This window comes from Mugil cephalus, chromosome 23 (assembly GCF_022458985.1).
Source record: "Mugil cephalus isolate CIBA_MC_2020 chromosome 23, CIBA_Mcephalus_1.1, whole genome shotgun sequence".
Lineage (NCBI taxonomy): Eukaryota > Metazoa > Chordata > Actinopteri > Mugiliformes > Mugilidae > Mugil > Mugil cephalus.
Window position 1 is genome coordinate 4644617 of NC_061792.1, and position 24528 is coordinate 4669144.

At 44.3% G+C, this 24528-nt stretch overlaps 1 protein-coding gene across 12 annotated transcripts in view; it reads right to left on the minus strand.

Annotated features, from left to right (window-relative positions):
* The window catches only part of tns1a (tensin 1a), an 85136-nt gene that overhangs the window by 3425 nt on the left and 57183 nt on the right, over positions 1–24528 (minus strand). For 5 of the 12 annotated variants that reach the window (XM_047576344.1, XM_047576347.1, XM_047576341.1 and 2 more), the window contains 16 exons: positions 14419–16098; positions 13357–13437; positions 12829–12989; positions 12475–12556; positions 4446–4520; positions 3485–3511; positions 3177–3258; positions 2519–3048; positions 2348–2434; positions 2129–2257; positions 1943–2038; positions 1788–1865; positions 1624–1695; positions 1224–1250; positions 748–916; positions 21–89 (listed from right to left, as the gene is read on the minus strand). In XM_047576344.1, the coding sequence (XP_047432300.1) occupies positions 21–89; positions 748–916; positions 1224–1250; positions 1624–1695; positions 1788–1865; positions 1943–2038; positions 2129–2257; positions 2348–2434; positions 2519–3048; positions 3177–3258; positions 3485–3511; positions 4446–4520; positions 12475–12556; positions 12829–12989; positions 13357–13437; positions 14419–16098 (3445 nt within the window). Of the gene's footprint in view, positions 1–20; positions 90–747; positions 917–1223; positions 1251–1623; positions 1696–1787; positions 1866–1942; positions 2041–2128; positions 2258–2347; positions 2435–2518; positions 3049–3176; positions 3259–3484; positions 3512–4445; positions 4521–12411; positions 12557–12828; positions 12990–13356; positions 13438–14418; positions 16099–24528 lie in introns of those variants that run through there. The other 7 variants (XM_047576343.1, XM_047576349.1, XM_047576345.1 and 4 more) reach the window with 7 other exon arrangements.

A 24528-nucleotide genomic window follows, 5' to 3' on the forward strand; every position in this document is an offset into this window, starting at 1 on the left:
AAAAAATAAAGATTTCTTACTTTCTGTCTTGGGGATCAGTGTCACAGTAGGTTACCGTGTTGATGGGATAATGTCGTCTAAAGAAAATTCTGCAGCAACATAAATGGATGAAAAGTTAGCTTACATGTCTGTGTACAACATTTACTGCAATTTACTGAAAGAAAATTGTTGCTAACAGTGCTGCTTTTTTTGCAAAGGTGTCTTTTTTTGTTAAACCACCAGGGGGCATCTAAATCAATTATTATGCAGAATATACTGTACAGTTTTGGTATTTCAAGTACTTTTAAGGTGAGAAACATAAAAACTGGAGGAACATCTGTTACTAGTTTTTTTATTTCAAAACAGACACATTTTTTTCATCTGGAAATTGCACCGCTCGCGTAGGCATGGATCATTACGGCAGCCTGGCCCGTGTTCAACGCAACATTTTCACTTGCAAAAAACTATGCTTCTCCACATTCAGAAGACCAACAAGCCAAACTTGAAATACCAAAAAAGGACACAGGCCACTGATTTGCTAATTCACTCATTTTGAAATTTGGCCAAAAAAGCCCATTACAGTAGGTTCATTTGAAACAAATGCCAGTTAGTAAGAAACTATATGTTTGATTAGATAATACCTTCATAGAACAATCAATCATACTAATACTAAAACAATAACTGGGAAACTTAGCATCTTTTGATAAAAAATTGATAGCCATCTCCCCAATAGTGATGTCACAGCTAATTGCGCATGTGCTCACTCACTTCCTCTGACTGTCGGTGAGCGTGATGCCCTGCGTGGACACTTTAAAGTGGACGGTGGTGGCAGCAGGCAGAGGGTTGGTTGCCAGCGTCTGACTAATTGCCTTGGCAATGGCCTGGGGCCCCGTGAGAGACTCCATGTCCACGGAGTTGATGTAGAGAACATTGCACGCTGGAAGTGAACAAAACAGAGCCTTCGTTAAAAACAAGAACCGTCAGCGGGAGAACGGAGCGAGCGCATGCAGCTCGGTGCGTGGCAATGGAAGTCGCACAGTTAGGATTCGAAAAGCATACAATGGTTTGTTTTTCATGCACTGCAAACTGGAGTTCTATAACGATATATGGAGATCTCCTGGCGTCACTTGCAGTATATTGTGCATGCATTCTGTGCAAACTCTGTGAAGGTCTTTTTTTTTTTTTTTGGTGAGAGTGGATCACATTCAGTTTTAGTGCATGAGGCAGTGCAAACCAGTATTTACCATGTGCTTCCTCAGGAACCTTTTGAACTGTAAGGTAAGGGTGACAGTGTGTGAGAGACTGAAGATGTTTCTGAAGGCAACCTAATACTCAGAATTCACGGTAATCTGTTTGAACTTGATCTAGTCAGTGCTTTATTACTGTACATGCCTTTACGATCCTGCTGTTATTTCTTATTTCATCATAGGGTCGAACTCATAAAGCTGAGATGGGATTTATGGCTCCTTGAAGGGAGCTGGATCTTGTGAAATGATTGATTGTATTGATATTTATTTATTTTTTAAGATGCCAGTCTAGGGTTAACTTATTTCATCCTTGAAGCACTGTGATAAGGTAAGATTTGGATCAGAATCATTAAAACCTAAACATACCAGCAACATATTAAATTCTAATCATGCATACCTGCTCCTTGCTTAAGAAGTTCCACGACTGCATCAGTGGGCGTGGCGAGTTCTAGCGCCTCTTCATTCGGGTCTAACGGATATCAGATATTTTTGTCAGACCATTGTTTTTGCAACAAAGATTTCCATCGACTATCAAATCAAATGTCGGAGGTTGGGCCCGACCTTTGGTGGGGATCATCAGCTTGCAGGGCAGAGCCAGTGGGGTCATCGAGTGTTGGTACACCAGAGCAGAGAGGCAACCTGCGAACACCAAACAGCCTGCTTGTTAAACTGTTCTGATATCTGATATGAAATCCTGGCCCAAGAGTCAAACTCACCAAAGTAGGGTTCATTGGGGCAACCCTTCAGACGCACTCCTTTGGCACTTGTCTCAATCAGGAAGTGCCTCACCAGCTCATTAGTCATGTCAGCAACTAGAAAATGTGAAACAGAATACTTTGCTAATCTGAGCCAGATTGTGATGTCTTTAGACATTTTCAACACCATATTCGAGACTTTTGTACCTTTTTTGTTCTGCTGTACAGTCGGAGGGGGGCAGGCTACCTTCATGGCCAAGCCATAGGCCCCGCGGAAAGAATGGCTGTCCCTTATGATGAACGCCCCGGGCTCCCTGTCCTTCAACAGGTTGATGGCTGCAGGGAGGAAAAGAAAGAGGATAAGAGCAACTGTAGAAGATGTGGCAGCAATAAACCTTCAGCTGTGGCTGGTTTGGAGGATCTCACCTTGCTCTCTGGAGATGTCTGGCTTATACCAGAACTTCGACGTGTCCTGGACAAACTTGACATTCATCTTAATGTCAGGATAACTATCTGTTTGGACGAAAACAGACATGCACAATCATTTTTGTTGAGCATATGAACCTTGGGTGAAGAAAAAACCTTTTCGCATCTCACCGTATATGGACTTGGAGATGTCCGGGAGTGTGTGCGTGCCAGACAGATTGGGTGTGCTGCCACCGCTAATTGGGGCCGGTGTCAGGTTTTTGTTGTCTGTCCGGTCCGCGTCCCCGCTGGACATGTGCCTCTTCTCGGGAAGCTGCGGGGAGACGGGGAAGGCGGGCGTGGATGGGGGCTGGGCGCTCCCCTGACGGGAGGCGGCGCCCAGCTCGTCGGGCGTGCTGTGGCCGCTCGCCGGGGCTCGCCTCCCCATCAGAGGGCTGGGAGGCACGCCAGCGCCCACCGTTTTAGGGCTTCTGCCAATGAGAGGACTGGAGGGGATGCACGGAGGAGGGTGCCGGGCCAGCGAAGGGCTGGCTTGACCCAGGCGTCTTTGGAGGGCGGGGCTTGGTGGTGTGTTGGTGGCCACCGTGCGGTGGAGGGTGTTGGGGCTGCCAGGGACGGTGTGTACGCCCATGATGTTGACCTGTGAGCCTTCTGGGGATGCAGGTCTGTGCGGGGTCCCATCTGAAGCGCCAACCCTTCTTCTAAAAACGAAAAGAAAAACCAGTATCATTCATACGTGTGAGTGTTTGATATTTTCTTATTCACAGATGGGCTGCAGCTATTTCCTTCTGGTATTAAAGATTCATTCATACAGAATATGGTTACTCACCCATCAGCAGTGTAGATGGGGCTGCTGGAGGTCAGAGGAGCGCTGAATGGTTGTGCCTTTGAGTCACCAAAACCGCGATTATCTGGAAACACAAAGTGCCAAGACAAACACAAACACACAATCAGATCCGTTGCGTCACACAGCAGGACAGCCTGGGATGCAGTTTTCAGGCAATCAGACCCGGACATACATAAATTTCATTCTTAATATAACAAATATTAATTAGAAAGGTTTAATCCCAAAAAAGGTCAGATGACTTTGCTGGTGTTTTGTACAGAGATGGTATGTTGCCAAAGATGCCTCCTTACCTTGATCCCCATCATTAGAATCAGAGTCTGACAGCGAGGAAAGACACAGAGCAAGGGTAGAAGGGCAGGAGGAGGTGTGTGGAAGAGGAGGAGGAGGAGGAGACAAGGGAGACACTCTTGAGCGCAAAGCAAGAACTGGAGGCGTGTTAGCCGTTAGCATTTACTGGAAGGACTTCCAGGAGCATTAACAGGTTTGAGCACTAGAGGGCAGCAGAGGCTAACAATTTTACAATCAGCTCCAGAGTGACAATGCAGGGACACTTGGTGCGTTCCATTTACCTCGGAGGGCTGAAGTCGGCACTGGGAATGACGTCACACCCGAGTTATCGGCGTTCCAGTTACAGAAGCTGGAAAGCCTTGCCTTGTACCAATATCCATATAAATTTTTCAAATAACTTGAACCAACTCATGGGGGCATTTGTTTATGCTAGAATTTTTTACAGTGATAAAATCTACAAGACCACATGAGACAGAAATTTATAAAAATATTCAATAGAATTGTTTAATTTTAATGTAGAAATGGTGTTTCGCACTTTTTTGGATTTACCATGCTATTGTTGTTAGCCATTGTTAGCGACATCGACTTGCAGTTCCCACATATGAAAAACACATGAAAAACTTAAATTACACTGTAACAGCATTTCAACATATGTATGTCAAAAAATACTGTCTGTACGACCGACTTAATGCAACAAAAACTAATCAGAAGTGTTAATAAACAGAATACAACAGGAGCTTGTAATTACTGTTTACACATGGGGCGGCCATCTTGGTAACTCAACTGGGTTAGTGAGGATTTTCCGACTTTATGAGTGGAAAATCCGATTTCGGGGGCGTTCCAGTAGAGAATTCCAACTCGGAAATTCCGACTTCTGAGTGCAAATGGAACACACCAACTGTGCACAGACTGAGTGTTGAAAGTATTCTGTATAAAACCAAAGATTTCCGATGTTACACTGACCTGATCCACTGTGCTGGTGAGGCTTCAGGCCCAACGCTGACAGAGGAGTCTTGGCCAAACCTGGAGGAGTGCGAGCTGCAGAAAAGAAAAACAAGACAGAGGAGAGAGAGAAAAAAAAGAGATTTAAAAGGTATGGCACAACAATGACAACAGTGAGATGAACATGCAAGGATGGATAATGACCGATGCATGTAGTATGACGCTACATGTACATGATTTTGATTTTATATCTTGTATACTTATCATCTATATATATTTTGATGTAGCTGAAGTCAAATTACTAGAATTTGACTCTAAACATTATGTAAATGGACCCGAGAATCAACCACAACACAAGTATGTTCCATGAAAGCATGCTGCTAACCAAGTTATGATAGAGGCTAGGTTAGACTGTGCCTTAGGTAGGGTCTGAAGATGGGGTCTATATTAATGTGGCCCAGTGAGGCGGTGGATAATCACTCAGAAAGAGAGTTATTCCCAAAAATGAAATGCCAGCAAATATGTGTATTTAATGTGGTGAGGTGTATTTAAAATCGAGGGCATCCATCATTTTGGGAATGAACTCTTAAGTCTCACAGAAAGAATCCGGATCGAGAGCATGACAGGGATTCAGGCCAAATGGCAACTCAAGGTGGCGCGTGGTAAAAAAAAAAAAAAAATATATATAAAAATAATGATGACGGTTTGTGCCACAGAACAGCTTCTTACGACATGTGTTCAGGACTGACTGCCGGAGAGCTGCTGCTGAACTGGGTGACCTGTGCTGTATTTGAAGCTAATAGCAATGTCTCAAATGGCAGGTTCACTTGATTGGACATGTACAGTATGTGGACTCAACTTTTCCTGAATGTAAGGAAGAATTGAAAACCCTGGTGCCAACAGATAAGAGGCTTTAGACAGTACAGCAGTCATGCATCATACACACAAAAATATTTCATTGTGCCACTATATGACTAATAGAATTCAGCTGTTATCTACATTTCTGTGCATTTGAATAAAAAATCCTCCTCCATCCATCATTTTCCTTCTTCAAATGACTTCTCTAACTTTGTTTTGCAGCTTAGGCGTTAGGATAATCTAAGGAAAGACACCTTCCCCTCTCACACCAAAATAAGATTTGCACACTGCTCGCCGTGTTTCCTTACTGCGAAGTCAACCGTAACTTGGGTTTTATCTTAAGGAAATTGAGGACTTGTTTAGAGCCTTGTGAAAAGCGACGCCTTTGTGAAACAGGTGTGTGTCTGCGTGAGCCAGTCAGTAAAAGGGCTTGCCCGATGCGAATACTTCTGGATAAGACACAGACACATTCGTCCCTCAATTCACTTTGGATCCTTGCCGTTCAGCAGGCAGCGTTTTGAGTTCTTTGACACAACGATGGATCGAACCTTCACCTTCGTGCTGCTTTTGCTGAGCTTGTCTGGAACCTCTGGCAAATACGTTTACGTTCCAAGTCAGAAGCTGACTCGGTCTGAAGCTCTGAAGCACTGTCGGGAGAGTTTCACAGACCTGGCTCCTGTCAACGACAAATTCGACATCGAGAGACTTCGGGAGCTCAGCATCGATGACACAAAACTTACCTGGATAGGATTGGAAAGAAATTCCTAAAACATTACTGAGTGGTTGTGGTCAGGAGGTGGGAAGGTGTCAGAGTTTTTCTGGAAAGTCAATGAACCCAACCATCAATCGGAAGGTTATGGTGTAATGCGTTACTACAAGTGGTATGATATTTCTGGAGAGAAAGCATTCAAATCCCTTCTTGTGCTACAACGTGATCGTGGTGAGGGAGGCAAAGACTTGGGAGGAAGCCTTGGAGCACTGCAGACGGCACCACCGTGACCTGGCCAGCGTGGCGTCCGAGACGGAGCAGCTTCTGATCCAGAGACAGTTGAAGAAATACGACAATGCAACACAAGTCTGGACTGGTTTGCATTTCTTTCCTGGGGGCTGGCTGTGGGTGGACGGGCAACCTCTGGAGCACGAGGCCTGGGGTCAAGGAAGGAGGCCAGAGTGTCCGCGAGTCAACCTGGAGTGTGCAACCTTTCGGGTGATGGAAGGGAGTGCGAGCAACATGCCGTCAGGAGGAAGTGTGTGGGAGTCTCACAACTGTGAGGAGAGACTCCCTTTTATTTGCTACTGAGCTACTTTACTGAGCTACTTTACTGAGAAACTACTCTGAATTATCCTCATTAGTCGTATTTTTTGGTTAACATATATTGGTTTGTTATTTCCATCATTGAATTTAAACGTTGTGCCAGTTATTTTAATCTTTGACGTGTGTTTGCTTCCTTTCTCATTTTCACAACTTTTTTAAAATGAAATAAATACATTTAACTGAACTGAATTAAAAGTGAGTTTTTTTTTTAAATGGGTCATTCGAATCGTGCAGAAGAAATAGGAGCGATGGCTGTCAGATTGTTGTGGTGTGAGTTGATGAAGGCAGGTGGAGGAGGACGTGTGGAGAGGAGGGTGAATTTGACTATATGGCCAGCTTGATCTGTGACAACTTAAAAAAAACTATGTTAGATCTCTGTTCCACAGAGAGGCACCTGTGAGCTTCCAGATCATTTCACATGAAATTGGAAATACACTGATGTTGGATTTGTTTTTTTTCGTTTTTGTTCCGGTATCGGCCCCCAAAAATTCCAGTATCAGTCGAGCTCCTGGAATAAATGATCATTATGATAATGCCCCCGAGAACGAACCGCAACACAAGTATGTTCCATAAAAGCATGCTGCTAACCAAGTTATGATAGAGGCTAGGTTTGTGTATTTGTGTATGAGTATTTAATCTGGTCAGTGAGGTGTATTACAATCGAGGGCATCCATCATTTTGGGAATGAACTCTTAAGTCTCACCGAAAGAATCCGGATCGAGAGCATGACAGGGATTCAGGCCAAATGGCAACTTAAGGTGGCGCGTGGTAAAAAAATAAATAAATAATAATAATAACACCAAAATAAGATTTGCACACTGCTCGCCGTGTTTCCTTACTGCGAAGTCAACCGTAACTTGGGTTTTATCTTAAGGAAATTGAGGACTTGTTTAGAGCCTTGTGAAAAGCGACGCCTTTGTGAAACAGGTGTGTGTCTGCGTGAGCCAGTCAATAAAAGGGCTTGCCCGATGCAAATACTTCCGGAAAAGCAAATAGCTCAGACACATTCGTCCCTCAATTCACTTTGGATCCTTGCCATTCAGCAGGCAGCATTTTGAGTTCTTTGACACAACGATGGATCGAACCTTCACCTTCGTGCTGCTTTTGCTGAGCTTGTCTGGAACCTCTGGCAAATACGTTTACGTTCCAAGTCAGAAGCTGACTCGGTCTGAAGCTCTGAAGCACTGTCGGGAGAGTTTCACAGACCTGGCTCCTGTCAACGACGAATTCGACATCGGGAGACTTCAGGAGCTCAACATCGATGACACACACTATACCTGGATAGGATTGGAAAGAAATTCCACAAACATAACTGAGTGGTTGTGGTCAGGAGGTGGGAAGGTGTCAAAGTTTTTCTGGGAGGTCAATGAACCCAACCATCAATCGGAAGGTTATGGTGTAATGCGTTACTACGAGTGGTATGATATTTCTGGAGAGAAAGCATTCCCCTTCTTGTGCTACAACGTGATCGTGGTGAGGGAGGCAAAGACTTGGGAGGAAGCCTTGGAGCACTGCAGACGGCACCACCGTGACCTGGCCAGCGTGGCGTCCGAGACGGAGCAGCTTCTGATCCAGAGACAGTTGAAGAAATACGACAATGCAACACAAGTCTGGACTGGTTTGCATTTCTTTCCTGGGGGCTGGCTGTGGGTGGACGGGCAACCTCTGGAGCACGAGGCCTGGGGTCAAGGAGGGAGGCCAGAGTGTCCGCGAGTCAACCTGGAGTGTGCAACCTTTCGGGTGATGGAAGGGAGTGCGAGCAACATGCCATCAGGAGGAAGTGTGTGGGAGTCTCACGACTGTGAGGAGAGACTCCCTTTTATTTGCTACTGAGCTACTTTACTGAGCTACTTTACTGAGAAACTACTCTGAATTATCCTCATTAGTCGTATTTTGGTTAACATATATTGGTTTGTTATTTCCATCATTGAATTTAAACGTTGTGCCAGTTATTTTAATCTTTTGACGTGTGTTTGCTTCCTTTCTCATTTTCACAACTTTTTTAAAATGAAATAAATACATTTAACTGAACTGAATTAAAAGTGAGTATTTTTTTTAAATGGGTCATTCGAATCGTGCAGAAGAAATAGGAGCGATGGCTGTCAGATTGTTGTGGTGTGAGTTGATGAAGGCAGGTGGAGGAGGACGTGTGGAGAGGAGGGTGAATCTGACTATATGGCCAGCTTGATCTGTGACAACTTAAAAAAAACTATGTTAGATCTCTGTTCCACAGAGAGGCACCTGTGAGCTTCCAGATCATTTCACATGAAATTGGAAATACACTGATGTTGGATTTGTTTTTTTTTCGTTTTTGTTTCGGTATCGGCCCCAAAAATTCCAGTATCAGTCGAGCTCCTGGAATAAATGATCATTATGGTAATGCCCCCGAGAACGAACCGCAACACAAGTATGTTCCATAAAAGCATGCTGCTAACCAAGTTATGATAGAGGCTAGGTTTGTGTATTTGTGTATGTGTATTTAATCTGGTCAGTGAGGTGTATTAAAATCGAGGGCATCCATCATTTTGGGAATGAACTCTTAAGTCTCACCGAAAGAATCCGGATCGAGAGCATGACAGGGATTCAGGCCAAATGGCAACTTAAGGTGGCGCGTGGTAAAAAAATAAATAAATAATAATAATAACACCAAAATAAGATTTGCACACTGCTCGCCGTGTTTCCTTACTGCGAAGTCAACCGTAACTTGGGTTTTATCTTAAGGAAATTGAGGACTTGTTTAGAGCCTTGTGAAAAGCGACGCCTTTGTGAAACAGGTGTGTGTCTGCGTGAGCCAGTCAATAAAAGGGCTTGCCCGATGCAAATACTTCCGGAAAAGCAAATAGCTCAGACACATTCGTCCCTCAATTCACTTTGGATCCTTGCCATTCAGCAGGCAGCATTTTGAGTTCTTTGACACAACGATGGATCGAACCTTCACCTTCGTGCTGCTTTTGCTGAGCTTGTCTGGAACCTCTGGCAAATACGTTTACGTTCCAAGTCAGAAGCTGACTCGGTCTGAAGCTCTGAAGCACTGTCGGGAGAGTTTCACAGACCTGGCTCCTGTCAACGACGAATTCGACATCGGGAGACTTCAGGAGCTCAACATCGATGACACACACTATACCTGGATAGGATTGGAAAGAAATTCCACAAACATAACTGAGTGGTTGTGGTCAGGAGGTGGGAAGGTGTCAAAGTTTTTCTGGGAGGTCAATGAACCCAACCATCAATCGGAAGGTTATGGTGTAATGCGTTACTACGAGTGGTATGATATTTCTGGAGAGAAAGCATTCCCCTTCTTGTGCTACAACGTGATCGTGGTGAGGGAGGCAAAGACTTGGGAGGAAGCCTTGGAGCACTGCAGACGGCACCACCGTGACCTGGCCAGCGTGGCGTCCGAGACGGAGCAGCTTCTGATCCAGAGACAGTTGAAGAAATACGACAATGCAACACAAGTCTGGACTGGTTTGCATTTCTTTCCTGGGGGCTGGCTGTGGGTGGACGGGCAACCTCTGGAGCACGAGGCCTGGGGTCAAGGAGGGAGGCCAGAGTGTCCGCGAGTCAACCTGGAGTGTGCAACCTTTCGGGTGATGGAAGGGAGTGCGAGCAACATGCCGTCAGGAGGAAGTGTGTGGGAGTCTCACGACTGTGAGGAGAGACTCCCTTTTATTTGCTACTGAGCTACTTTACTGAGCTACTTTACTGAGAAACTACTCTGAATTATCCTCATTAGTCGTATTTTGGTTAACATATATTGGTTTGTTATTTCCATCATTGAATTTAAACGTTGTGCCAGTTATTTTAATCTTTTGACGTGTGTTTGCTTCCTTTCTCATTTTCACAACTTTTTTAAAATGAAATAAATACATTTATTTGAACTGAATTAAAAGTGAGTATTTTTTTTAAATGGGTCATTCGAATCGTGCAGAAGAAATAGGAGCGATGGCTGTCAGATTGTTGTGGTGTGAGTTGATGAAGGCAGGTGGAGGAGGACGTGTGGAGAGGAGGGTGAATCTGACTATATGGCCAGCTTGATCTGTGACAACTTAAAAAAAACTATGTTAGATCTCTGTTCCACAGAGAGGCACCTGTGAGCTTCCAGATCATTTCACATGAAATTGGAAATACACTGATGTTGGATTTGTTTTTTTTTCGTTTTTGTTTCGGTATCGGCCCCAAAAATTCCAGTATCAGTCGAGCTCCTGGAATAAATGATCATTATGGTAATGCCCCCGAGAACGAACCGCAACACAAGTATGTTCCATAAAAGCATGCTGCTAACCAAGTTATGATAGAGGCTAGGTTTGTGTATTTGTGTATGTGTATTTAATCTGGTCAGTGAGGTGTATTAAAATCGAGGGCATCCATCATTTTGGGAATGAACTCTTAAGTCTCACCGAAAGAATCCGGATCGAGAGCATGACAGGGATTCAGGCCAAATGGCAACTTAAGGTGGCGCGTGGTAAAAAAATAAATAAATAATAATAATAACACCAAAATAAGATTTGCACACTGCTCGCCGTGTTTCCTTACTGCGAAGTCAACCGTAACTTGGGTTTTATCTTAAGGAAATTGAGGACTTGTTTAGAGCCTTGTGAAAAGCGACGCCTTTGTGAAACAGGTGTGTGTCTGCGTGAGCCAGTCAATAAAAGGGCTTGCCCGATGCAAATACTTCCGGAAAAGCAAATAGCTCAGACACATTCGTCCCTCAATTCACTTTGGATCCTTGCCGTTCAGCAGGCAGCGTTTTGAGTTCTTTGACACAACGATGGATCGAACCTTCACCTTCGTGCTGCTTTTGCTGAGCTTGTCTGGAACCTCTGGCAAATACGTTTACGTTCCAACGGCTATGACTCGGTCTCAAGCTCTGAAGCACTGTCGGGAGAGTTTCACAGACCTGGCTCCTGTCAACAATGAATTCGACATCGGGAGACTTCAGGAGCTCAACATCGATGACACAAAACTTACCTGGATAGGATTGGAAAGAAATCCCACAGACAAAGAGGAGTGGCTGTGGTCAGGAGGTGGGAAGGTGTCAAAGTTTTTCTGGAGAGTCAATGAACCCAACGATCAATCGCAAGATTATGGCATGATGCGTAACAACACGTGGGATGATGGTTTTGGAACGCATACATTCCCCTTCTTGTGCTACAACGTGATCGTGGTGAGGGAGGCAAAGACTTGGGAGGAAGCCTTGGAGCACTGCAGACAGCACCACCGTGACCTGGCCAGCGTGGCGTCCGAGACGGAGCAGCTTTTGATCCAGAGACAGTTGAAGAAATACGACAATGCAACACAAGTCTGGACTGGTTTGCATTTCTTTCCTGGGGGCTGGCTGTGGGTGGACGGGCAACCTCTGGAGCACGAGGCCTGGGGTCAAGGAGGGAGGCCAGAGTGTCCGCGAGTCAACCTGGAGTGTGCAACCTTTCGGGTGATGGAAGGGAGTGCGAGCAACATGCCGTCAGAAGGAAGTGTGTGGGAGTCTCACGACTGTGAGGAGAGACTCCCTTTTATTTGCTACTGAGCTACTTTACTGAGCTACTTTACTGAGAAACTACTCTGAATTATCCTCATTAGTCGTATTTTGGTTAACATATATTGGTTTGTTATTTCATTTATTCAATTTAAACGTTGTGCCAATTATTTTAATCTTTGACGTGTGTTTGCTTCCTTTCTCATTTTCACAACTTTGTTAAATTAAAATAAATACATTTAACTCAACTGAATTAAAAGTGAGTTTTTTTTAAATGCGTCATTCAAATCATACATTTCAGTCTCTTTAGCGCCCCCTATCTGCAGGCAGAGTGAACCTACACATGTTGAAGTAAGGAGTCTGTGGTGACACGGGGAAGCCGGGGGTCAGGGGGGAGTTCTCACCACCGCTTCCAAAGGTAGGACTGTTAGAAAAACCGTCCGCCTCGTCGTCCTCAAATGCCTCCCGGTAGCTATGCATGGGGCCCTAAAAGGGGAGATGTCCACAAATAACAAAAATGTTCTACTATCACGCATTAATACTATGGGGTCATGTTTGATTCCCCTAATACTAGCATTTTATCCATATGAAAGGGAAAATGGAAATTTTTTAACTACAATGCTGTGGAAGACACAGAGAAAATTTGCAACACAAAGTTTTACTCTTTCTTTAGAGACAATGCTTCATTGGCCTTTAAGTAAATTAGCTGATGATGCAAATGCAGAGTATGAAGGAGTGTAGAGTGCTTGTCGTCACACCTCTCTTGGTCTTCCTCCCGGGTTGAGCACCAGATTGTTTGCAAAGTCTGGCGATGAGGCCGAGGTGTTCTCGTGGCCACTCTGGTACTGGCCCTCACTCGTGGTCCGACGCCTGCCGGACTCCTGAGTCACTTCTGGGGTCATTCCTCTGGAGCGAACTCCTGAAAACCCCGAAAAATATTCACTGTGTGGAACAGTCAGCCCAGTAAACACACTTTAAATGCATCAAAAACACCAATAAAGGAATCACCAACAACCCAAATAGAAAGCTAATAACCTCAGTGCCTTCATCAAGAGAGCCAAACCAAACAGAGAGTAAGAGAGAGAGAAGTTTAATGTGCATTTAAGGTGGCTGCAGGGAATAAAAAGCAGTGAATAGATTAGAAATAAGCACTCATGAGAAGGCATGAAGAAAGAAAATCATAAGTGATCTGAAATAAAATGACTGGAAAGCAGAGAAAGATTCTAAAAATGCGAGAAAAAGAAATCATAAAGTGAGAAATTAAAAGCGAGGGAAAGTGGACAAACCAGAGAAGGAATAGGAGCGATGGCGGTCAGATTGTTGTGGTGTCATGCTTTCACTGATGCCCCGAATACGAGCGTTGTACTCTGCTCCCGGGGTAAGGGATGTCAGTTGGTACAAGGGAGGCAGCAGGTGGAGGAGGAAGTGTGGAGAGGAGGGTGAGAGAGGTGCAGAGGAAGAAGCAATGGTGGGAAGAGTTTTCCATACAGCGGAGAGATGAATTGAACAGAAAAAGGAAAAGAAAAATCAGAACAGAAATGAATCTAAATGAATCTGAATATATGGTCAGCTTGACCTGTGACAATTTTAAAAAAACAAACAAACAAACAAACAAAAAAAAACAATGTTACATCTATGTTCCACAGGGAGGCACCTGGGAGCTTCCAGATCATTTAACATGTAGGTATATTATAAATGCAGACAATGCAGGGAAGCTACAGCCTTTGAATGCTTGGCTATTCTTATAGTCATCCCATCTCCACTCTCACCAGCGCTTTATTTCAGTTGCAGAGCTAATTTTACTGACATTGGTCATCTTCTGGTACGGCACCCCATGATGAATATGTAACAGAAACTGCTCAAACACGCACTGCTCACGTTCTGCTTGGTGCTTAAGAGCCTCCAAGCAGAAGCTGAAACATCACTAAGTCCAATCTTGTTGCTCTGTGTCTACATTTTGAATCCATACCTCTTATTTATGCTACATGTGCTGTTTTAGAGTCTCCATTTTTATTCTTTAATTTCAGACAGTCTCGTGTTCTTGAGACCCCAAACCACAAAAAGCTCCACAAAGCCGTCTGTACATGGCAGCTCCACCACGTCTGAATTCCCATTCAAGAACAACTGTGGAGAGTATAGATGACTGACTGTAAATTGAACTAAAATATACAAACCACAAAACCAAAGCAAACCAAAAGCGAGTATGGCCCTCCAAAGCATGTTAAAAAGTATGCAAAGTAACCTGCTGTAAGGGCATACACTTTATAATCAGATACACCTTACACAAAAAGAATGTGGGTCCCTCCCTCATTCATTAACAAACTTCAGTCAATATCTCACAGTCTTACCGGCAATACGGTGAGCCACTAGTCCTTCCAAGTTTAAAGTCTCCTCCTCTGCGTCTTGTTCCCTGGGCAAAGATGAAGAAGATGTATCCTTGGGCTGGGGCGTGAAAGCAGGAAGGGGAGAAGAGGATGCACTGTAACCCGGGTATGGAGACGACCCCTGAAGGTCTGGGGAGGGTGAAACCCCAACGCCTGGATACGAGTTCATAGGCTTCTGAGGTGCCTGCTGGTTGAAATTAGAGGGTGAATCAGTGGCATAATGGTGGGGTGCTTGGCGTGAGTGGAGGTAGGGCTCGGGGGTGTGTGTCGGGGTGGTATTTTGGTGTTGGTAGACGACGTTAGGCCTCTGGGGAGAATATACTGGAGGCTCTATAACTGGACTCTGGTTGGGCAATGTTGACACTCTCCCAGCTGATGGTAGGGGCTGATGAAAGGTGTTTCCAACTGGCCCAGAGTTGTTGTAGCTGTGGATAGCAGAGTCCCCTTGGTATGAGGGCCTGGCAAGGGTCTGGGAGAAGGGCACCTGGGAGGAATTGAGGCTGTTCTCTCCAGGGGGGGCACTGTGGGACTTGGACATGTGGGAGTTGATTGGGTCCAGATCCAGCATTAACATATTTAGTGCCTCAATGGATTGTTCAATATCCCGCTGTGAGGCTGGAGTTGGAAAGTGGGGCAGACTGTGTGTTGACTGAAGAGGAGGGCCAAATGGATCATCCGGGAGGCTATATTGGTGCCAGGTATTGAGACCTCTTTGAACAGCCTCCCGGCTACTTGTGCTCCTTTCAGGGGCCCTGGGCATCAATTTAGGGTTGGCCTCAGGGCTGCTGGCGGTTGGGTTCCCAAAGGACTGTGAATGGTACATCCCTCCTCCATTTTGGTAGTTGTTGTATCCCGCCTGAGGCGATGTTGAGTCAGACCTCTCCTGCATCACTGTGGGAGTTCGTACTCCATGGACAGGCATCTTGTTAAGCTTATCCCCAAGAGCGCTTCTCTCGAGGTATGGCCCGTCGTTCTGGCCACTGACAGGTGTCTGTGATTGATAATAGAGATCTGCTGGTGTCGCCTGGCCCTCAAGGGATGAGATTGTGCCCAAGCTGTCCACACTGTTGCCCTCTTGGCTATTAGGCAACTCGTCGTCGAGAATATCTGTCTCTCGCTCCTCTGTTGAAGGGGCGCCAGCAAGCCTGGTGTGACCTCCGTTGACGTGCACTTGTGCCGGGACCAGGTGTCGGACTCCTCCCCCTGGACTTGTTGATGTGGACAGGTAGGCTTGCCGTTGAGTTGGTGCCTCAAGGCCACTCAGAAGCTGGTCGAGCTCTCTTTTCTCCTGTGGGCTGAGTGGTGGGTGGGTTGCTGTAGGGTTGTTGTGACTCACAGCACTCTGCACAGACTGGCTGTGCTCATCAGTACGATCAGTCTTGATGGATGCGGTTGAGTTGCCAGAGTCACTGCTCACGGAAAGGGTATGGTCCACAGCTGGGAGGGAGGTGTGGCATGTCACAGGAAGGGTCTGCTCAGTGGTTTGCAGGGGGTGACTGGTGTGTTGCAGTGGGTTCTCTTCATCGGTCAAGGGGTTTTCATGGACTGGGAGACCGTTGATGGTGACAACTCCCTCCAGGGAGTCTTTCTTGCGAACCCGGGCATATAGACTTCCATCAAGTGGACCTTGGGTGTGAACAACATCTGAAAGAGACAAGAAGAAATATATACTGTATTACTACTGTATAAATACTTCCATGTTTTCCATGCAGTTCCAAGTACATACAGAATCAAAACACAGAACTAAATTACACAGACTTGTCTTTGTTTTGTTCAATGATGAATCAAACACGAATCTCTTCAACATTATTTAATTCATCTTGTCTTTATGCTTTAATTGGTTTCATAATTGTTCACTGGATCGAATCATCAACTCACTTTTACATGGGACACAACACAAGCACAGTAACCCCGCCTCTACACCTGACTCTTTTGACCCAAGGTTCAGCATGCAGCCCAACCACCAGCAACAGTAGCAACACAACCCCTTCAGCTCTATTAATAGCCAATTTGCAAGTCTAAAGGCCCTGTCACGTTGCGTCAGTGCAGGCCCACGTGGTCTGACGTGAACCAGGGCGGGTCCTGCCCACCACACTGAAACAGCTGGTCTGTGTGAGCCAAATAGAAGAGCAGCAGTGCCTGTTTCAAAGCCCTGGAAGAAAGTGAGCTGTCTTCTTCAGTTTGATTTCTGGCTGCTGAATCATGCCAACAAAGTCAAAGCCATTGCACACATGATGCACTGTGCTATAAATTAATACAGAAACGTATAATATACACGTTTAGAAAAGACGTACCACTAATTTTTATTATGAATTCTCTGGCGTATTTACTTGTGGCAACTTGGACAGGGCGAATTTTCATCAAAAAGCAACTAAATTCCTTTGGCCTGGCTATGCTTCGGATGAAAGGATGGGGAGAAAAAAAATCACCATCTGCTTAGAGTATCAAAAGTGTGCAGAAACACATTTGACATTTCTTGGACACACATAGCGCTGTATGATTTCCAGTAACAGACCTTTATTCAAGGCTGGCTGCTATTTCAGTAGCAACATCAACTTTTTTTTTTAAACAACATTAAGTTGAATCATGATTCTTGTGGCACACAATCTTATTGACAGTTGGAAATATAACATAGGTATAATTGTCGATCATAGCAACAAGTTTTAAACAGACAGTTTTAAAAAGGCAACATTGCACCACGCTGGTTTCCCATACCTAGTATACTAATATACATCCACAAAGTGAAACACATATACATGACTGTGACTGGCTCGTATGCGGGATGTTCCAAATTGAGCGGCCCCTGGGGACAGATGGTGGATCACTCGGACCACAGCTATTTCCAAAGCCATGTCAACAACAACTCACAGGCACAGTAGCGACAAGAATGAGAGGACGTACAGGGAAGCCGTAAACACAGTTTGTTCCTGTGGTTGTTTTGAATCTTGATACAGTTATACTCCCAGTGCTAAGAACTACATTTAATTTGGAGTTAATCTAAAAATCCAAAATTGTCAAAGCCGAATGTAAACCACGTATGTTAAAGGCACAATGTAAATATTTCCTGAGAGAAATATTCTAACCATAGCACTCATTTGACGATAAATCTCATTTTGATATTTTTATACCATAATGAGATATTCATACATTTCTCAAAATGTCTACATCATAGTACGAAACTCCAAACATCCTCCTTACCTGTAGGTCACTCTTCTGATTTTTACTTTTCCAAACAAACAAACAAAAAAAAAACTGACCGGATCGAAATATTTCCTCTTGTTCACCCAATTAGGTTGAGATCAGAAAGCCACCACATATAACATCCGCAAATCTTCAGAAGCTTCTCAGTCACTGAACTTTCTGCCTCTGGGCTTCGTCTCTCTCACTCTCCCTGTCCTCTCTGATTCATGTCCTCCCATCGCCCACCATGTGCTTCACTGGAGTGAGGTGGGGCTGTACCACCGAAGCTGCTGAAAGGGGTGAGCTGGCACTCTGGGATCATCTCTGAGTGTTCCCGGCAGCCGGGGAGGGACTCCACCACCGTCACCACCTCCACCCTGCTGCCTGGGAAGGGACGTTGTTTCAGATAAACTTCCGCGCCATCTGTCTGCCCAAGGACTGCAACACCCCCGCCTGGTGATGTCATTAGAGGGGATCCCTTCATTGTGTGTCACCTTCGCTGAGCCCTGAGTATTGGCAGAGTTGTCAATGCATAGCGTAAGTCCTTAGGTAGTGTTTTCAGAACTGTAATCTACCTCGATACAGTATAAGAGGGTGACTTTTAGCAATCCAGAGCAAAAAATAGTCAGCTTTGCCATGGTGACACTTTTTCCAGCTGCTGGTTAACCCCATCCTGTGGTTAAATCAGTCTAAATCACATTACGGAACACTTCTTGATTAAGTGTCTCAGTTGGTCCCTGTTCTTGAGAAATAATGCCTTCATCAGAGGTACAGGAGTGGCCCGAGCTTGGTATAACCTTCATGACTCCGAAAAAGGACATGACAAACTACACAGCTCGGTGCAACTTCTCACCACGTTAAGACCTTTACAGTCACCTCAGGTTCGTGGCATGCACCTCAACTGGAAGAGATCCCTGCGCTCATATGCATCTTCACACACTCATATTCAGCAGCATGAACAGCCAGTCTCCCGGAGTGCCCTTGAGCATGACACTAAAATTCAGTCTGCTTCAGACACCCTATTTCTGTTAATCCAGGATTTCCAGCAATCTAAGCCAAGGGGTGTCATTTCTGCCACAGTATCTTCTATCTAATAAATCACTTTTTTTTTTTTAAAGAAAGTCCACTAGAACATGTCGTTTGTCTCCAACTCCCCAATTTTTATGTTAAGCCGAGGCTTGTGAAGGGTGGCAGCCAAAAAGCACCCTCAAAAATGAATGGTGGTGGGACCTTGAAAAAGAAAAGTGTATAAAAGGTGTATCATAAATCTGCTGTTTTGGCAGCCAACTGTGAATTCTGAGGCGTCAGGGCCTCCTTGAATACATTATGTGATCATAATGGAAACAGCCTGAGCAATAGTGTAATCAGCAGTTACTATGAGTGTGTTCTTTGACACAAACTAGTGTTTCAGTGCAAGAATAAAGAATTTACACCACTGTACTTCATTTGACTTGACAATCACCAAAAACAATATGATGTCCCTGCAAGGTGCCGGCCGTATGGCAACATAAGAGTCAGATCTGACCCAGCCTGGAATTAAATCCAAACACGAGATTATGAATGACAAACACAACCTTCTGAATAGAGCAAATAGCTTTCCTCTGGTGTCAATAAATAGTTGCAGCAGACCTCGAATTAGATTGGTTGAGTCACCAACAGCTTGGCTAACACAAATAGCCAACGTCTCGTTTCCTGCCCCGGTGAATGCCGGTAACGTGACATTCATTCCACTTCCAAGTGTAAAGCTGCATTTCCCCACAACTCTTTTCAACATTCAGTAAAATTCAGATTCGAGAAGTGCTTGAACATAAAGTAAAAACTCATCAAAGTCACACACCCTCACTCTCTTGCACACAAAAAACCCACACTTGTGAGTGCTCTATATTTTCTCGTGTGACAGGTGCTTTCCTTTCTTGTTAAACTGCCAGAAGCATTGCTCACACAACATTGCACGCACACATGCAGCACCTGCCTCTTGGCTGTATTCTCTTAAGTGTTCACTTGAGCGCCTCGTTGCTACATCGCAGCCTTGGAGGCAATTAAAAAGCCATTTAAACACCTGTGGCCAATGGTTTGTTATAAATAGACAATGTGCTACAACCACTGTTATTGCTGTATCAAATGGACCAGCTGGGTCGTGGATTATATGCACAGTTATTACATCTGGGATTAACCGACAGGGTGATTGAGGTGGCCATTTGTCAACATACACGCACCAGGCAGTTGATGCAAAGCTGGTCTACCATTTGATAGAGTCAAGTTTATTGGTCATATTGGATCAAATATACCACGTTAAATATATAGACTCAGTTCAGTACTTTGTTCTCACTTGATCACGTATTGTATTTAGATAATTCTTGGCCTAAGTCCTTCATGACTAAAATACTTCAAGACAATTTTGGTTGTGAAGAGATTCCTTAGTAACCCTCATGTAGATTCTATCTTTGTATTAATATACGGTTACATACCAGGTGGGAAGAAAGTGCCCAAATTTATTTTTATTCCTTTTGTTCGTGGTTGTTGTCCAGGTGCTAATAGCTCCATTGGTCTCTACCTGTGCAGTCTGGTGATAACATTGATCGTTTCAGCCAATTATTGTTCAGGGCTCTCATGAAAAGTAGCACACCTTGAGGACTGAGATTCTTTTTTGGTTGGTACCAAAAAACAACATTTTTATACAGATGATATATTCTTTCTATTTAAATCAGGTAGAAACTGGGTAAATATCTATTAGCTTATGCAACCGGCGCTAAAAGTTCCTGAAATTACTGCAGAATTGTCCTTGACTGTATTTAAAAAGGTATTTGGGTGGATCTTTTCTTTCTTGTTAAAACTTTCCAGAGGCATTTAAGGTTGGAAATTTTAAGACCGACTCCGTAATAGGGAAAGCGATAATCCTATAAAAAGGGCCAAACCCATTTTTACAAAACGCAGATAGAAACACCTTTTACACGCAAGAATAAATGAAACCATGTGGTGGATCTCTCGTGCACATGGGAAAGCAGCGTGCAGTGGTAGTCCTATTTAGAAGTAGTTTTGTGATATGATGGTACGATTTCATTCACATACTGCAAAGGGGTACGCACATCTATGGTGTGATTAAGGGTTATTCAGGGGTGTAAGGTGGATGTTAGGGTCTTTGGGGTAAGAAAACCACAAAGAGAAATTAGGCAGCTTGACATAGATGATTTTCCCGGCCAGTGTTTTGATTTAACATGACACTTCTATATTTGTTCTAACTTGTTCTACTCAACAACATTCAATACATTAGTTTAGTTTGCACTTTTCCAGTCAGGAGATTGAGTGCACCTGATGCCACTTGTTCATCAAGGGAAGGAGAACATAAATTTTGGGGGAGAAGCCGGCATGAAGCAATATAGTTGCATTTGTCTGTTGCCGCCACTTGGTCATTATGGGCTCCCTATAAATCATTGCTTTCAGTTTGGTTTTTGATAATGATACAGCGCCTTTTTTAAGACTTTCAATTCTTCATCCAATTACACACCGAGTTGCAGGAGCAGGCCTGCAGATGCACAAACATCTTCACACACACACACTGTGATGTCAGCGAGCCATTGAGCCATCTCACAGCAGGATGTGACATTCACCTTCACAGCTTTCATACCACCGTGACGACGGCCAGTCTGCATGCCAGCAGAGGGTGACTGGGTTTGACTGACAACTCCCTCTCTTGTCTTAAAGACCTGTTAAGCCTTTTAATCCAATGCCTGGTCACAAAAGTAGTAGCGGCAGTATTTATTTTTATGAACTGAGAACAATATCCTAGCTTGGGATTAGAATTTTACTTAAAAAGGTGCAAAATTATTAGCTGTCGGTTAACTTTAAATTTTTTTTCGCAGCAGAGCATGAGAGACAGAGGGAGACGCCTCATAAGGGATGATGTGACAGCCCATCAGTGAAAAAGGTGTCATGGTTGGCGTATCAGTGACTGGCACAAGGAAAACTGTCGCGGATTTATATTTGCCATGTCTGCCACTCGGTCTATCTATCACTGTCCAGCTGTCACAGTTTGAGGTGGCGTGACGTGACTGTATCAGTGTCTGTCTCTGAGATTGCTTTCTGGGTGATGTCATCCATGGGCCTGTCATCTGAGCGACTGTCATAAAAAGCTATCCGTCTGACTGTCTGTCTATTTGACTGCCAGCCACGTCTGATTCATGTCGAGGGAAGGATTGTGAGATCAGGCTGCAGATTGGGAGAACCGTAGAGTGTAGGAAAAATGGATGACAAGTCTCCACTTCCTACCATTGGCCACGCTGAAGCTAGTAGCCTGGGGATATGGGAGGCGCCATCTTGGGAGTTGGGAACCAGAGTCTGTGAAGTACTGTCCGGTTGTCAATCAATACATTTGCATGTGAAAAAAAGTAATTATTGCCTTAATCCGACTTTAACTGCACAACTTAAGTGCATGTAAACACATTACACTAAAATCTGAGATCTCCTTATCTGGTTAAGACATCTCCACAACCTACCCTGGAACAAAAACATCCGACAAAGAAGGTCACGGAAGAAGGTAACCAGAGCTGGTAGACGAACCACCTGAGGGATAGCACCATCTTATTTGCACCATAATTAGTGCACACATTACGTACAAGATTAAAAAAGCTGAGCTATTTTCCATCTTGTTGTTGTTTGAAATGCCGGTCTGCTGCATGAACATGCTATTAACCCGCTGACAAGACACATATTGCCACCTAGTGTGGAGGAGGAGAACATGTTCCTGTCAATTATTTGATTTTCAACATTGCATGTAAACTGGGACAAGGACCTCATTCAGAAAGTCAAATTTCGAGCACAGCACTATTAAGCTCTGCATGTATACCTACTGAGTGCAAACTCAGTATATGTCATTTTTATAATCATTTTTATGTCCCACCCTGTTCTTGTAGAAAAAAACTAAAACGGAACTTCTCAGAAAAATGGACACCTTAACATGCATCAGAATTATATTAAGTACTTAAAATGCCAGAAACCATCCTTTAAAAAAATGCATTTGATGTGTACTTTGTCCCCCAACATTGACGAGGTGTAGCTCACTTCAGTCAGCCACCAGGGGGAGCTCCACATGGCTGTCACAGCGTTTTTTTCTACAGTCTATGGACAGAACAGGTAGAAACTAAAATCACGTGATATTTCTTTACGGAGGATTACTTAAACACACAAAATGAAGGATACAGGCTTCTTCATGGGCCCATGTATATTCTATACTGAGGCTTGATGGTGATGCTATGAATACTTATTGGTAAAAACGTTAGCATGAACTGGATAGAACAAAAACGTATGAACGAGACAAAGGCCGACACGGTCGCTTCATATTAAAATGTGGTTCAACTCCATCACTCCATCTTAGTTTGCTATCAGTGTCAACTTTTGCATGGCAACAACAGGACTAAGAGGATCATTTTAGGTCATAGCTGACTTTCTGTACATCTGTGCACCCATCTATCTTTCACTTATGAGGATTAGTAGCTGTCATAACAGCGCCTCCAGTCTACCTAGATGTCTGACATGCCCCGGCCTTTGAGAGCTTTACCTCTCAAAGACAGAGAGACAATCCAGCACGAGCACCAGAAAAGCTAGTAGAGAGAGAGAGAGTAGAACATCTTTCCAAAAAAAGTAGAAAGGAAGCTGTGCTAATTAGAGCAATAAGATCCAAACTGGAAAAGTGAAAGCCTGAGTGACAGACCGACATTCAAAAGAGTCACATGGAGACATCTATCAGACAGTAGGAGAAAATAGGCATTAAGAGATGAGGGACGAACTAAGCGGGGTCTACACTGCTTGGATTTGAACCTGCTGCTGCAGCTCACCGTGCTGTCAGCGAGACGACTAACAGGAAGCATTATGTGCTCATGCGAGACGTACACAGACCGCTTTTAAAATACTTGACCGCGCTCCAGAAAAGCACGATTTCGATGACCATATTTGACGTGTTGCTCGTTACGCATACTGTATCTAACGAGTAGGCATTCACATCATCCACACCTCAAGTTTCTTCAAGGACATCTCGTATTTTGTTTCATGCCACTGCAAAAACTGTTCAAATTCTGTGTCCAGGGCAGTTAAACTAAAAAATAAAATAAAACCTACGTGCATATACAGTCTCAAAGCCTTACTGGAGCTCACATGAAGCTACCAACCAAGGCCCCTAATAGTTCTGGTGTACCCAAATTGCAGCCCGCTCGTAAAATGTTCCACACACAAATTGCTCGCCTACGTGACTCACTTTATACCGTATAGGTGCCAAACACACAGGATGCAATGGGGTTGACATGGAAACGCAACAAACAGGCAAACACACTCTCGCCTCTGCTGACTGAAAGGACAGAATTGGGCTCATTTTGTCCGGATAAAGGTGCGACCAATATCCGTCAGACAAGTAACGCAAATTTTTGGAACTTTTGCTTTCACAGACAACCTCACACGCCAATTCATTTGATAAAAGGAACTCAAAGGCCTTATACTCACAAGTCAGTGACGTTCAGCTTCTCGCATCATCCCTTAAACTCTCCAAATGTAAGCGTCCTTGGACTTTGTCGGTTTCCCTCAGCCTCTCCGCGCCCGTTTCTCTCTCCGTCTCTATCTATCTCTGCCCCCGAGTCTGTCTCTATCCAGCTATTCCAGACATGTTTCAGGGCTCGGCCACAGCCAAATATGGGAGGAAGGCGGTAAACAAGAAAGACAGCCCTACTGTACACCACACACACATGAGGACAAGCTCACGTTCTCTAACTGCAAGACGCTGCTTTTAACATTTCTTGGGGGGATGTTATTGCAAAAAAAGGACGGTGGTTACACAAAGTCGACGCAGCATCCTTTAAATATTACCAAATTAAAAGCTTTTTTTTTGGAATGTTTAAGTTTGATCCTCAT